The following is a 14,500-nucleotide window of genomic DNA, read 5'->3' as shown; positions in this document are numbered from 1 at the left end:
GAAACTCATACATAAAAGATGAAAGGTTTGATAGCCTCCATTGGATTCAGCGGCTGGGATTGTGCACTGTAGACTTTAGAGTTGTAGCCTGCCTTAGCTGCTCGTAGCCTGTGAACTGCCCACAGCCTCTCGGGCCTGGCAGCACGGGGCTCCCTCTGTAATATGTATGCCATATGCAGCCCAGCTCTGCTCTGCAGTTAGAAGAGGGGGGGGAGGTATAAATAGCAACACCATGGATGCAGAAGAGAATGAGACCTCACTGAAATCTCCCAGTTTCTAGCCATCATGCTATAAACCTGCAGAATTAGTACAGAAAACAACCTGTGACAAAAATAGAACAGCATATTGTGCCTCTGGTGTGTTTGTATTTATCAAGATTTGTAAAATGTTTCATCACCTATTTCTCCTCCTTATACCACCTACTGTCTAATTTCAGTACAGGATCTGTAATTATGAGCGAAATCTGGCTCTTTAATTTGCCATTTTTCCTTTTCTGTTTTGTTATATACAGCTTAGTCTTCTATCCGCCATGAGAGAACAGACAGATCCGTTCGAGTGGAGCCAAGCCTTCTGCCTGCCCAATTGCCTGACACAAGCATGATAACATTTCACCAGAGCACATCAAAGATTGGCATATTTTCACTTTCTAAAACAGGAGTAACATGCACAGTGCTGATATGCTCAGAAGAAAGGAAACCTGCAGGGTGGGATGTGAATGTCTTGTTAACCTTCCACCCTCTACAGTTACCTGAGGGTAAACCTGCAATAGTTTATAAAAAAAAAAAAAAAAAAAAAAAAAAATGTAAAGAACAAACATCTTAGGTTCAAGGCATTTCTGTTTTTGTTGTGGTTCAACAAGCTATCTGTAAAGAGACAGATAAAACTGGCCATCAGTTCAATCACGAACTCTGTTACTTACGCAGAGTTGATGGATTTAGTCACTGTTGATACTAAATGAGCCATCGGGTGATCACATTAAATTATTTACAGACACCCATCACCAGAAGTTATGACAGCAGTTGAAGCACTGCTTAATATATTAAAAGACAATTGGTAGTTAAATGAGGCTCTGCAGGAGAATTAGTAGCACAGAAAATGCAAAGAATTAGCAGAAACTATGCACAAAGGCAGCCTCTGTGCTTATTATTTGGCTCTCTTGAAGGTCAACCCCAATCATTTTTAGGGACTAAAATTAATTCTACTCTGGGTTGTTTAAGAAAAACAAAAGATACTCTGATACTAAATCGATACTAAAATTATTATGGGATTAGCTACTCATTTGCAACAGTATCGAGACCAACAGCTTTGTCTTCGCCTCCTCACTGCATAAGTGATGGAGTGCACGGCCCCACGATGCCTCATAAATGCAGGCAGACCAGCGCAATCCCTCCTTCTCTAGCAGCTAAAGTAGCTGATGTTCACAACACTGGACAACATTTTATTAGGAATTTCAAGAGGTCAGTAGTTCTTCAATAATATCGACATATTAAACACTTCTAAATTTTAATCTGGCTAGTACACACATTAACATTAGCTGTATAATTGTTAGCAAATACTTGATAGGCCAGTTAGCCGTCTGGTATCATTAGCTAGCGGCTATGATAAAACGATAGGCTAGGTAGCAAATGTTATCAGTCCAGCACCTCTGTAACATTAGACAGTAGTAACCTAAGATGATACAAATTCTTTGTGTCTAATATATGTGTTAAGTTTCTTGAGAAGTCCCAGATTGAAGCTGACAAATATTATGCAAGTTACAAGAGACAATGGCAGCCTAGCCAAATAACTCTGTTTGGTTACCAATAAAATAAGTTATGTTAAAAATAAAGCTAAAATATATTATTCGGGGGGTTTAAGCTTGCTAAGTACCGAATATAATCTTAAAATATGTATCCCCTACAGTTACTAGATGTTTTAAAAGTTATTATATACAAAAAGGTTCTTATTTTTTTGTCATTCCCCTTTCATGTTGAAATTTTAGTATCATGACAATCCTACTCTACTCAAACACTTTGTATTCTATGATCAAGCAGAAGTCACCTACACATCATTAAATGGCACCAGTTAGTTTTTGTTTATTCTTATAAGTGATACCAGTGTACTCCCAGGCTCTGAAAACTTTCTTTTTGTTTGACGCTTGAAATTTCATCCCGACTTAACTGCAGTGAGTCTGGAGAGGAGCTGTTCACTCTACTATGGTGCTGATTACCATTTTACACATAGCTGCTCATTTTCTTTGACTTCCATGGCTGAAGCACAATACGCAGTGCCAACCGAGGATTATGTCTGTGACACTAGTTCTTAAAGCATGATGGAAACATTGCTATGTTTAATGTTAACGAAAGACTGTAGTTATGCAAAATAAACTATCCTAAGATGTGGTTACTCTTGCCTCTAGTTCTTCCTTCTTTCCTCTATGGGTGAACGTCTACCTCTCTCTCGCTTTCAATTTTCTTCACCAGTTCTAGTTTAACAAGATGAGAAATGATACACATTCACGTTTCAGACCTCACTATATAGAACCAATTATATGACTGCCCGGTCAGTCCCTTGATGCTCTTTAAATATACCTGAAATTCTGTCATTTTGTCTTCTGTTACACAATCTACCAACCCCCCATCACCATGATCTCCAGGGTGTCTAAGGATGTTCGAATTTTCATGAACCACCTGCTGACTTTACTCGGGGGATCCTGGCTTCCTATCTTCACGTGGATATATGAGGAAAGAATATACATGAAGAAAAAGCATGTAGCTCTAGTAACTCTGGCTAACCTTAAATATTTTCATGTAATTCCAGTTGGTGTCTTCTTTTTATTGAACTACATTCACTGCAGATTCATAAATATGTTTTAGCATAGCAAAAACAAAATCTGTTTTTGTTAATCTTTTTTCTTAAATCAAAAACTCAACTAGTGCTTAATTGAAAGGACTGAAATACAGACACAAGTTGAGTAACAACATCTTGCTTCCCAATGTTATTAGCAACCTCAGCTGTATGAATTTTCATACAGCTTACCAGTTTGTAGTAAAGGTAGCAACTGTTTTCTGTCTTTCTAGATAGTTTAAATAGTTTAACATTTAGTCAGTCAGACCTATACCAAATCCAAACAAGGAATACATGAGCAGTTTTACACACAGCATCTGATGGGGTGTCAGATCAGAGTTGTAACTTTCTTCTTTCTAATTATTGTGAGATGCCATTAAAGAAAGCGTACACTACTAGAGATGATTAGGAAGCCTTCTAATCCACGGGTTCGGAGAAACTATCATTGTATTCCACAGGAATTGTTATGCCCTGCCTTAAGGCAGGCATAAAAACTACAGGGAATCACTTTCCCAACTGCACTCAGAGAGCATTATTATTAAAATTCTGACCACTGTAATCTAGAGTGAAGCACATAAGTCTATGTTTTTCTTTTAGCAAAGCTAGACGGAGTCATACCCGAACCAGAGTTGTCAGAGGCAGTGTTAATTTTGAACGCAGCTTTAGAGTTGACTGAGTTTTAGTCATCAGACATGAAGTGTTAAAAGTGTTCATGTGTCTGCTCTTCTTTTCCTCCCAAAATGTTTTTGTCACGTTTTCATGAGAAGCAGGGAGCATGGTAGCTCTGCTATCCCCCTTTATTTAACCCTTGTATGGTGTTCAGGTCCGTGAGACCCGTTTTCAGTTTTTTTCAAAAGAAAAATTAAACAATTAATTATTTTTTCAACCTGAAATTCATTGGCTTTGGCTTATTTTCTGTGAAGAACATAAATCCGAACTAATTTTCAATGGTACCTCCCCCCACGCATTTACATTACATACAAGGTGTTCGGGTCCACTGGACCCAGGTCTAATAAAAGTGTTGAAAGTGCAGGTCCTGTGTTCCTACACTCTGTCTTCCTCCTTTCTGGTGCTGCTGATAGTGTTTTCTTCCCCTCCTGCTCTCGCACAAAGTTGCAACATTGTTGAAAATTCAACTATCAACACCGTCTGCTCTGACATTCCCACACATTTTACCCTCTTTCTTGAGGGATCCAAATTTTATTTTCTCATACCCTGTCCCACCTGCCAATTAGGGGCATAATACTATAAATAAGACTTTGCCGGTGTGGTTCTTTATCACAACTGATCAAGATGACAAAAGATTATCTGCTGCGAGGGCCATCCAATTGATTTTGGAAGAGAGAGGGGCTTCGGATGATGATGTTGACAAAGAGGTTTCAGAATATTTCGCATTTCTGAAAATTCAGAGTCTGACAGTGACTTTGAAGAAGAGGATGAGGTTGAGCACCATTTAGTAACAAAACAAAGACGAGTACCCCATCTGCAGCCAGCTCCAGGACCAGAACAAGCCCACCAGACAGCAAGTGAAGAAATATGGATGTCAATAACTGGTGAAATTGGATGGTCTTCTTGCCCAAGAAATGAGCCACCCTGCAGAGCTGCTACTGTGATAAGCCAGGGCCAACACGGCTGACAGTTACTCATGTGCAGGACATCAAGTCTTCATTTGAGCTTTTCATCCCAGATTCCATCCAGAAAATTATTCTGGATTGCAGTAATCTAGAAGGAAGGTGTGTTTTTGGAGAGATGTGGAAGGAGACCAAATTCATCTAAGAACCCCAAAGGCCTACTTTGGGGTTCTTATCCTTGCAGGAGTTTTCAGGTCCAAAGGGGAATCCACAGAATCCCTGTGGGATGCAGAAACCGGCAAGAACCTTTCCGTGCATCAATGTCTCTGGAAAATTTCCACAAAATTTCCAGGATTATCTGTTTTGATAACGGAGACGACAGACCAGCTCAACGGCAGAGAGACAAGCTAGCTGCCATCAGGACAGTGTGGGATAAGTGTGTGCACCACCTCCCCCTGTTTTACAACCCTGGGCCTAATGTCACCATTAGGGCTGGGTATCGTCACTGATTTCTAGAATTGATTCAATTCCGATTCACAAGGTCCCAAATCGATTCGATCCACGATTCGATTTAATTCGATTCGATTCGATTCGATTTAAATCTGGGAAATTTTGACAGTCAGAAGTATAATTCAGATCAGAACATTTACATATTTTTGTATCTATAAAAAGGAAGCTGACACTCGCAAGACTTTATCCAAGGTGTGAGCATCACAGCAGATGCCTTTGTGTCAAAGTAGCTGAAGATAAAACACAGAAAAACGTGAAGGTGATTTTCCTGGCCTGGGATTTTATAAAAATATTCTGCAGTACATCAAAAACGAAAGAAAACCATTAATTAATGAACGTTACCTCTGACGTTACAGCGGTTTTATTAGACACACGGCTAAGCATTTTGCATTTTGAATAATATTAAAAAGTTTAAATTTGTTCAGTATTGAACAGCAGAAATGAGGTTTTCTTTTCGGAAGAATGTAAAAGGGAAAAAAACAGCGGCCGACAGCGCTGTAAACAACAGTAGACTTGTGCGTAACAAGCAAGCGAATAATGAAGAAAGCGAAACTGTTCGAGAGAGGGGGGGGGGGGGGGGAGGGAGAGAGGGAGAGAGAGAGAGAGAGCTGCGCATCGCAATGGAAGCAAAACAGTAAAAGAGTGAATTCATGACGATGTTTATGTGAAGCGTTTGGATCTTCTTTTGCTGCTGGTTCGGTCAATATTGTTTGGAGAGAGATCAAACTAACAGCTTTAGAATCAGCGCATAAAGGACGTGAACACAAAGCGCGGACCCGGATCAGCGAGCTGTCGGCTTTCAGCCCCGACTGTGAGAAAGGCGACATCTAACTGATTCTGATCCGCGGGTCGCGCTGTGTGTTTAAGTCTATGTGCAGAATCCCTGTACCTGCTCTCATTTACTGTTTGGTGGTTCTTGAAATTTTGTGAGATGTCACCAGAGATTCTGGCATTTCGGACAAAATAAATTTATATTAAAAAATCGATTCAGGATTTTAATGAATCGATTTTACGTTATCCAAGCCAGAATCGATTTTAATCGATGAATCGATTATAAAAACCCACCCCTAGTCACCATTGATGAGCAGCTGATCCCATTTAGTTGTGAAACATATTGCTTCACGTGTAAATGTGTTGTGTCTTTCCACTCACTCCACTTGATTATAACTGATTAATTTTTTTATAACATTTTATGAAAAAAACAAAAAAAAAAAAAAAACGAGAAGCACATTAATTCATAAATGTGATCTAACAAAGGTAAAGGGAAAAAATTAACCATGTTTGCTGTTCATATGGCTTGTAATTGAGATGAAATAAACATCTGTTGAGTAATTTAACATAAAATTGTTTGATAGTGTTAATTTGGAAAGCCAAAACTCTAGCGGGTCCACCAGACCCATGAACACTGGCTGAGTAACAAAAATATGAACACCACACAAGGGTTAATTTCCTTTTCCAGCAGGTATTAGCACCTGTCCACTGCGTCAAAACTAATACCAAATGATTTAATGATAATGTTATTAATGTGCAGGACTGGCAGGCCAACTCGTCTGACCTGAACTCCACAGAGACTCTAAGGTTTCAGGCCAGGTGACCTATGCCTTCTGTGCCTTTGTATTTCTAGATTTTCTTGTTTTGACTTAATTTTTTGTCTGTTTTTTTTTCCCCTTTCTTTTTTCCTTTTTTTGCTTGTCTATTTTTCAAATTTACTCTCACATCATTTGCAATAAATTTTGCATGTACAGAAGCCAAAGAAGCTTTGAACTAATTTGTAAAATTAGAGCCCTTGGAGAGATGGTTACATGGTTTTAGGCTTCAGCTGTCTTTACTAAGACAAAAAAGAAAAAACATTCATATTCGCTAACCTTAAAGTATAAGCAAATAGGTTAAATCATGTCTATTGTAAACCCAGTCTCATTCAAGATATAAAGCAGTCAGCAGTTTGAGGATTTATGGCGATATGTATGTAATATTCTTAAAAAACTCCACTTCATTTGATGGTCCTGCAGTTTGACCTCCCTTTATTTGGTCTCCTTGTAACTACATTAGTTGAACAAAATATATGAATTAAATGAGAAGTTGTGATTAATAGAATTAGCTGAGGCTGATTCACATTAACCTTGATACCTTTCTGTGCTGGTATTGAAATTCAAACCTGTCCCACCGTGCCCTCCCGGTTGTTTGAGAGGGCACAGTGGAGACACAGAAGTTTGTTACTATTGGTGCTCTTAATAAAATACTGTTACTTACATATTTATACACCTATCTTGGATTCATAAAGTTTTCCTTCCAAAAAGCAGTGTTCCAGAACAGTGCAACAGAAGCAGCAGGTGCAGCTTCTTGCAAAGTGATCTAGTAAAGAAGCTGGACGTTTAACTTTTTTTTTTCACTTCACAATTTCGTATTCGTTGAATCAGTGCAAAAACTGATAAGTGACAAATAAGTCTTGATGAAACAGCAACTTGTGATTTATAAACTTTATTTGTTGTACAGATCAAACACAAGAGGTGGAGGACATTAATGGGAGCAGATGAGTCAATGAGAGTCCATATGAGCGATGTGACAATAAACCAACTAAATGCATTTGTTGACTTATTTTTCCCACAACCTGCTCATCATGATCCTCTGCATTACTAAAAGGCTTCTTATATTTTCTGGGGTAGAAAAAAAAAGCAATTTTCTATGATTTGTTTGCAAACGACACCAGGCTCAGACTAGAGGAGTTTTGGCCCAACTTCTTCTCAATTGTCCCACCTCCACTCTGCACCAAAACTCTGACTGAATGAAAGCTCAAGAAAGCAGACTGAAGGGTGGAGCTGCAGCTGATGTTTTTAACTGCAGAATTTTTCCTGCAACTAAAATTCAATGTAGCATGTTTTACCAGTTATTTACAGAGATAAAAACAAGCAGTAATTCAAATAATAAAATGGTAATCCAAGTGAAATAAGCATAAGCCACAGATTTTTAAAGAAAGTATCGAACAGTGCCGAGGTGCTGCAGTGTCAATTTCTATTATAGAAAAGACTGTGGGGAAAAAATGTTTTGAATCGACAGAAAGGTCGATTAAACGTTAATTACAAGCCGTCTATGGTCCCAACTATTGGACTGTAGATTTGCTATAAGTTAAAGATAATTGGCTTAAAGGGTTGAAAAAAGGCGTGTCGATAGATCTCAGGTATATTGGAATCAAAGCTTAATTCGTTGTTACCATTTAACTATTTAACATTAATGATTCTAAGCAGAGCAGTCAACGAAGAAACACGGGTTTAAAATGACAAGAGCTATTCAGTCAATGCCAAGTTCACCGCAAGATATAAAGCAGAATGTTAAACGTGTAACCAGGAGATATTGTAATATTGCACGAAAGTGTATTTCTCTTTAACTTAGCTCCCTAAGACCCAAACTCTTTCATAGCATGCATTTTTAATTTCTCTTTGCTATTTGGGCTGATTGGGACCTGATGAATGTAATGATTTTGGTTTCAAAAATGGGATCCACATATGAGGACATTCGTTTTAAATTTTGATAGAACAGTGGCAATATAATGTTCCCGTAAGTGGATATCAGGCCCTTGTAGAACAAAATTTAGTATTTTGGTCTAGACAATCCAAAATGTGATGTCCACATATGTGGACGCTAGGTCCTAGGAGGTTAAACAATTAAATAAGGATTTTCTCGTTCTAAGAATACTGCATAAAAAAACCCAAAAAAAAACAAAAAACAATTCAACTGAATGCAAAATATAAAAGACAATAGGTTCTAATTTCTAATTACTTGAAAGTGTATAAAATACAAATTTGGTTCTGATTCATGCAATTAAATAAGCACACGCTCAACCAAAATTAAAATTATGCATGGCAAATTCCCTCCATCGTGTGACTAAAAGACATGTTTCTGGCCCTGTGAAGATACCAAAGAAAACGGCTGGGTGGATAAAAAAATTTAAATAATATTTGCTTCAGAGCCTTGTTATTACAAGGTAAAAAAATAAATGCTTTGGATAACAGTGATGATGTATCCGCTTGTATTTAGGGGTTTGATTTAACTTTAACTTAAACGATATGGTTTCCATAACTCCTTAGCCACACTGACCTAGTGACTAGCTGCCAGTCTTGATAGACCAAAATATCCATTCCCTGAACAACTGGTGAGTGGTTGCTAGAAGCTGGGCAAAACAGGTCGCAACTGCGCCAAAAACCTCCTGCTAATTGCTTTGTTCCTATCAGACTGCATCCAGACAATCAGGCACCGACTGGTCTCTAGGCCTGGGCAATATAGGCTTAGCAACTGATATCACAGCAATTGCCACCACCACTCAACAACTAACCCTCATGTTTTCCTCACAACCGGTGGTTCCCAGGCAGTTACAAACCAGTCTCTAGGCCTGTATAACTGGGACTTAAAAAGATAACTTACCCCAATAGTGACCAAAAGACACGCTGTCCAGAGAGCATAAACAACTACTGCATCCAGTCCAGTTCAGCCCAAAAAGAGATCAACACTGCACCAGCCTGATGTGGCACCAATTAATGAGCAATCACATTTGATAGTACTATAAGAATATAAATGCCTTTTCCCTTACAATTCACAGCTCACAAAAAACTCTTCTTCATCTAGCAGTAATGATGCACTCATGATCAAAGCTGCCTATAAAGTATGGTTGGCTCCACATGAAATATTGAAAAATCAACAGCAATACACCTCGAACCGACCTATTTAGGCCAGACATTATTTGGATATGGCCTAATTTGAGTCTAGAGACAGACTCATGAAGACTAGGCTTTAGTTTTGAACAGCTATACTTATGCAGGTTTAAACTAAATGCTTTGAGCTGAGCTTCAGAAAAATATCAGGGTCTGTTCACTGGGAAGTAAGAATGTCTTGTAACGTACTCAACTGTCACTCAGGTGTTTTACAGAACATTCATACTGTATTTTCAAGCTCTGAGTGCACTTCTATCAGACTCACAGGGATGGTCTTATGCGATGAGATATTTCAGTCTAGACAAAAGTGACAAACCAACAGAGGCAAACTATACCCACGGGGAATACAAGAATACAAACTAATAATCACCATTACTTTAAATGTAAACCAACACTGGGACAGAGGGGGGTCTGAGTAATGAGGCTGACAATCTGGGTTCCAATGTAGGATGAGAAACTAGGTCAACACTTGTCTGGGCAAACTAACTTTTTTCAATACATCACAGACGTTCCAGCAATGTTAACAGTCCTGTTCATAAAAGGTGCAAAATTTTACAAAGAAAATGCAGAGATCTTAGAAATTAGTTGAGTTTTGTTCCCTGCTCTCAGCGCACAGTGGAGAGCATTATTAGCATCTGTGTTTCTTTTCATCACAGCATCAAGTCTCAAATTCAACTAAGAACCTTTTAGCAGTGGCTGCACCTGCTTGCCTCTCAGAAACTGGATTTCAGTGTGTGGTGGTATGTTAATATTATAATAACAGAGAAGTGATATTGAAACCTATTTTCTCATGAAAACCATCTGTTTTGTTTTTTGATTTTAAATCAACTGCCAACTGAAAGATGCTGAGACTGGTACCAGCCAAAGACACTCCCCTCAGCATTATCCACATTAACTGGAACGCCGCTTTGCCCCAATTTTCCAGCCATTTACCCAACATTTCAATTTCACGTTAGTCTACAACTTATGCAATCTAACAAATGAAATAGATTCAGACCAGAGCACAATATGATTGCTCAAAATGTAAATAGGTCATTTCGAATAATCTCTGACCCAATCAGCTACAGTGGCTCAAGAATCAACTTTTTTTTTTACATTTTTATTTCACAAGAGACCCAGTAATTGCTACATCTTTGGCTGAAGCCATCTGGGTTACAGGGCCATGAAAGTAGTGGGAGTTTAGGCAAAGTGTTAAATAGGTCTCAACACAAGCATCCTCTCCAGCAGTCACAGGTCCAGTTTTCCCCATTGGATTGACCTCCTATTTTCCTATCTGGCTTCTGCACCTCGACCCTGGAAGCCTAGAAACTGTGGGGAGAACAGCTTGGAGTAGGATTGTGGTGTAGGCCTGTGTGGGTCGTGTAAAAAGTAAGGTTCCCATATGCCCGCCAGCCCTGAATCTTGGATAGCTTCAACTTGAAAGACTTGGCCAAGCTGCTCTGCACTCATTCATACAGGGCCAGTTGCTCATCCAGCCAAACCCTCTAGAAAATAAAACTACTTGCACACACACAGATACACACAAAACACTGCCACTCTGCTTTATATGAGTATCAACACCCAGAGCTACCAAATTTGAATTCAAGCTGCTGGTGTTTGTGCCCATATCTTTAAATTTGAATAGTAATGCAAGAAAAAAAAACCTTACTAGTTTACTTCCAACAACACACACACACACACACACACAAGACTTGAAGCCTTTTTGAATATCGGGAAAGTAAAACATGAACAAAGACTGAATTCCACTCTATAGCTGTTAACTTTTCTTGCAGAAGAGGGAATCAAAGCACACAAACACATATAGAGCAACTCATCACCTAAAAAAAAACCCCTCCTGTAACTTTCTTAGTAATCTTGACTCTCTTTCTCTCTTCTATCAGTGCTGTGCATCCAACACGGGTGCATCACACTCTCTCCTCTGTCCCACAACTCTAACAATTCCGCCTCTGCAAAGCTGACGGCGCTACAGGAAGACGGTACAAGTTGTGCCAAACAGTCTTTATTTTTTTGTAGTGCAGAGAAGCAAGCCAGCAAAGCATAGGAAAGCAATTTGGTGACACCGGTAAGCCCTCTCAAACCACAACAAAGCTCAAATTTAATTTAAACTGGTTGATCATTTTTAAACTACTGCCAATTGAGTTTGACATTTTTCTCCTTTTAGGCTTTAAACGCTGTAGTCATGCTGTGCGTCCTTCAGGATCCTCACAGTGAAAGCAGCCTGGTTTCCATTAACCACCAGTTGTTGGCATTAGGCAGTAGATATCACTGGGAGCATTCAAAGTGCTGGAGATGTCTAACAGACTAAGCGCATCAGCGTGCCTGAAAGAGTCTGAGCATCTGCTGCATGGGACAAAATGAGAGTGGAGTAATTATGAGAGAGGCTCCCCGGAGCGTTCTCTCTCAGCATCCCCGCTAATCCGGTGACACCAAAAGGTGTGGCGCCGTGTGGCTTTCCTCACACTTACTAATAAACAAAGAGCGTGCGCGAGTGAGTGCGCGTAATCATAAAGAGAGAAGACAAAGCCATTTCTTGAACTTGAGCAGCGCGACTGATGGAGAAAACGTCAGAGTGCGTGCATTACCTCGGAAAAGGAAGGCTTTGCTGCTGTTGTGAAGACCCGCCACTTGGGTAATTCCATAGGTGGCATTTGCCAGGTCAAGTTCATTGATGATATCAAGCTGGTAGTCTTGATCTGAACCGAAAGCCAAAGCTGTGGAAGAGAATTTGGAGGTGAGAGGACAATCTGCTGACAGAAGTGAAGCTGACAGTGTTTTAACAACAATGTTGATTCACTTTAAACACAGACCCGGTCACTGTTTTCTGCATTTATCCACTTAAAATGGCTGGTTGTAGAAAAAGTCACGCAGTTTTTATTTTTCACGAAAGATGCTGCTAAGGCTGCCCACTAAAAGAAAGGGGGAGAGTGCTGTATGTGTCCACGACCATCACCTGTCTTCTAACTCTGCAAACTGTAGGTGATTGAAAATAAAAATAACTGAAATAATACTGAAAAATTAAAGGCACTGCCACAATTCTGGAATCCTTGCACTCAATGTGCAAACTGGGAAGCGTAAAGAAAAAGAAATTATATATATTTAAAGAAAAAAAAAGCTTCTGCTACAATAAGATGCTACAAGAGTGAACACGGGCTTTGTGCTTACCTGGTGTGGTAAAAAAGAAAAGGGATAACAGAGCCACGTAAATATCCATTTGTGTTGGAGTTGCGATGTACAGAGTCCGTGAGTGTGACGCGCCTCCGTGTACCCACACTAACCCGCTCCGGTCCGTCTGGTGCTCTGCGCCGCTCTCACCTCGCCTGGATGTGGAGGAACGGAGGAATGGTCCACAATCCGTGAGCAGGGGTTCTCTAATTACAACACCGGGAGAGTTAATGGGCTTTAAACGTATCCAGTCAGTTGGTGGACGGCATTAAAAGTGACCCACATCCGCGTTCATGTGTGACTCCTATTAAACTGAGCAGCCGATATGAAATTCGAGGATATTCTCATCACTCGAACTGCGAAGTTCCCCTCCGCTCAGACAACAGAAACTTCCAGTTTTTTGGAGGTGAGAAAGAGGTTTTCAAACGGAACTTTGTGAGTGGAGGACATCGGTAATGTCTGTAGAAGGCTGCTGTTATTTGTCACAACAGAGAAAATATTTTTTACAGCCTCAAGCGGCAATTTGACACAGCAGTTCACAAAGTGGAGCCCATTATATTAGCCACATGAACATACCGTAGCTCAGGGAGTCTTCTCTAAATGAGAAGTTTGTATAACAAGAATTTGCGTCACAACTCTCCGAACTCATCCCTGCTGCTCCAGTGCTCTTTCCTCTGGGGCCTGTCCTTATTAAGGTCCATTCCCCTGCCTGCCTTCACTTTGTCTACATTGTCAGGTTGTCTGGGTTACCTGCGTCAACTCAAACTAGGGAGGGCAAGAACAGAGGTATCTGCTCAGAGACTGCAGCAGCATGCATCGCCTGCTCCAACAGTGCTTGCCTTTTCCACACCGGGGACGGTGCTTTGGGATGCAGGTCACTCCTCCACCTATTCAAATTAGACTGTAAACAACACTGCCTATCCACTGATCCAGAACCCGAAAAAATTGAAGGGTAAAACAACATGTAATTTGAAATTACAGGTTGCAGAGCAGCCAGCAGAAAGGGGAGGGAAAGAGAATTTAAATTGTTTTTAGACAGGCGGTGGTGTTTACAGGCTACAAAATTCCTGCCTCTCAGAATATTAAGTGTAGGGAAAAGAAAGCCAATTAAAATGCACAGTGTTGTCCACTTTATTTATTTATCCGTCTGTTGTTTCTTTATAAATATCAGGATCATGTGTGGAATTATCTACTGAAGCACAGCAAATTTATGCAGGGGTTCCTATTCCCACCCACAGGCAACCGAGGACAATCTAGAAAAAGAATGTGTCTGTGTGAGATTACAGATTTTTGTTAATTCACTTACATTTCTTTTTCACGTGAAATGCCTCTGTTGATTGCCAATAGTTAACCACATAGTGAGCTCAGAGGTGCTAGTAGGCAGATTGTATTACCTGTGGACAAAGTCAGGTCGGTTGATTCTCCCTGTACGCAGTTACTCTTTGTATCTACTGTAGCTTGATAGTTACACTGGCAGTCTGTTTATCTAAATATAGAAGTCTATGCTCCCTATAGGTTATGACATATAGTTCTATTTTAACAATTAAACTCTCATGTGAAATAAGGTTAAGGATAAGCTTTATCTGTCAGTTGCAGTTGCCTGCAGCTGAAATGACAGACCTAGTCGACCATACAGGCAATACATACAGTATACAAACTTACATTGGGGAGACAGGCAGCAAAAACAGGGATAGATAGTGAAATATGTAACATATAGGGGCAAAGTCA

At 39.8% G+C, this 14,500-nt stretch overlaps 1 protein-coding gene across 1 annotated transcript in view; it reads right to left on the bottom strand.

Annotated features, from left to right (window-relative positions):
- Positions 1-12,886, bottom strand: part of LOC308398574 (protein kinase C-binding protein NELL1-like) — a 328,133-nt gene extending 315,247 nt beyond the window's left edge. The window contains exons 1-2 of the mRNA XM_080885307.1: positions 12,773-12,886; positions 12,193-12,321 (exon numbers count right to left, since the gene is read on the bottom strand). Coding sequence (XP_080741433.1) covers positions 12,193-12,321; positions 12,773-12,821 — 178 coding nt within the window. The 5' untranslated portion in view covers positions 12,822-12,886. The remainder of the gene's footprint in view (positions 1-12,192; positions 12,322-12,772) is intronic.
- Between the last annotated feature and the right edge of the window lie 1,614 nt (positions 12,887-14,500).

This window comes from Rhamphochromis sp. 'chilingali' (assembly GCF_963969265.1).
Source record: "Rhamphochromis sp. 'chilingali' genome assembly, chromosome: 6".
NCBI classification, from domain to species: Eukaryota; Metazoa; Chordata; class Actinopteri; order Cichliformes; family Cichlidae; genus Rhamphochromis; species Rhamphochromis sp. 'chilingali'.
Note: the sequence above shows the minus strand (reverse complement) of the source record. Positions and strands in the feature narration are given on the sequence as shown.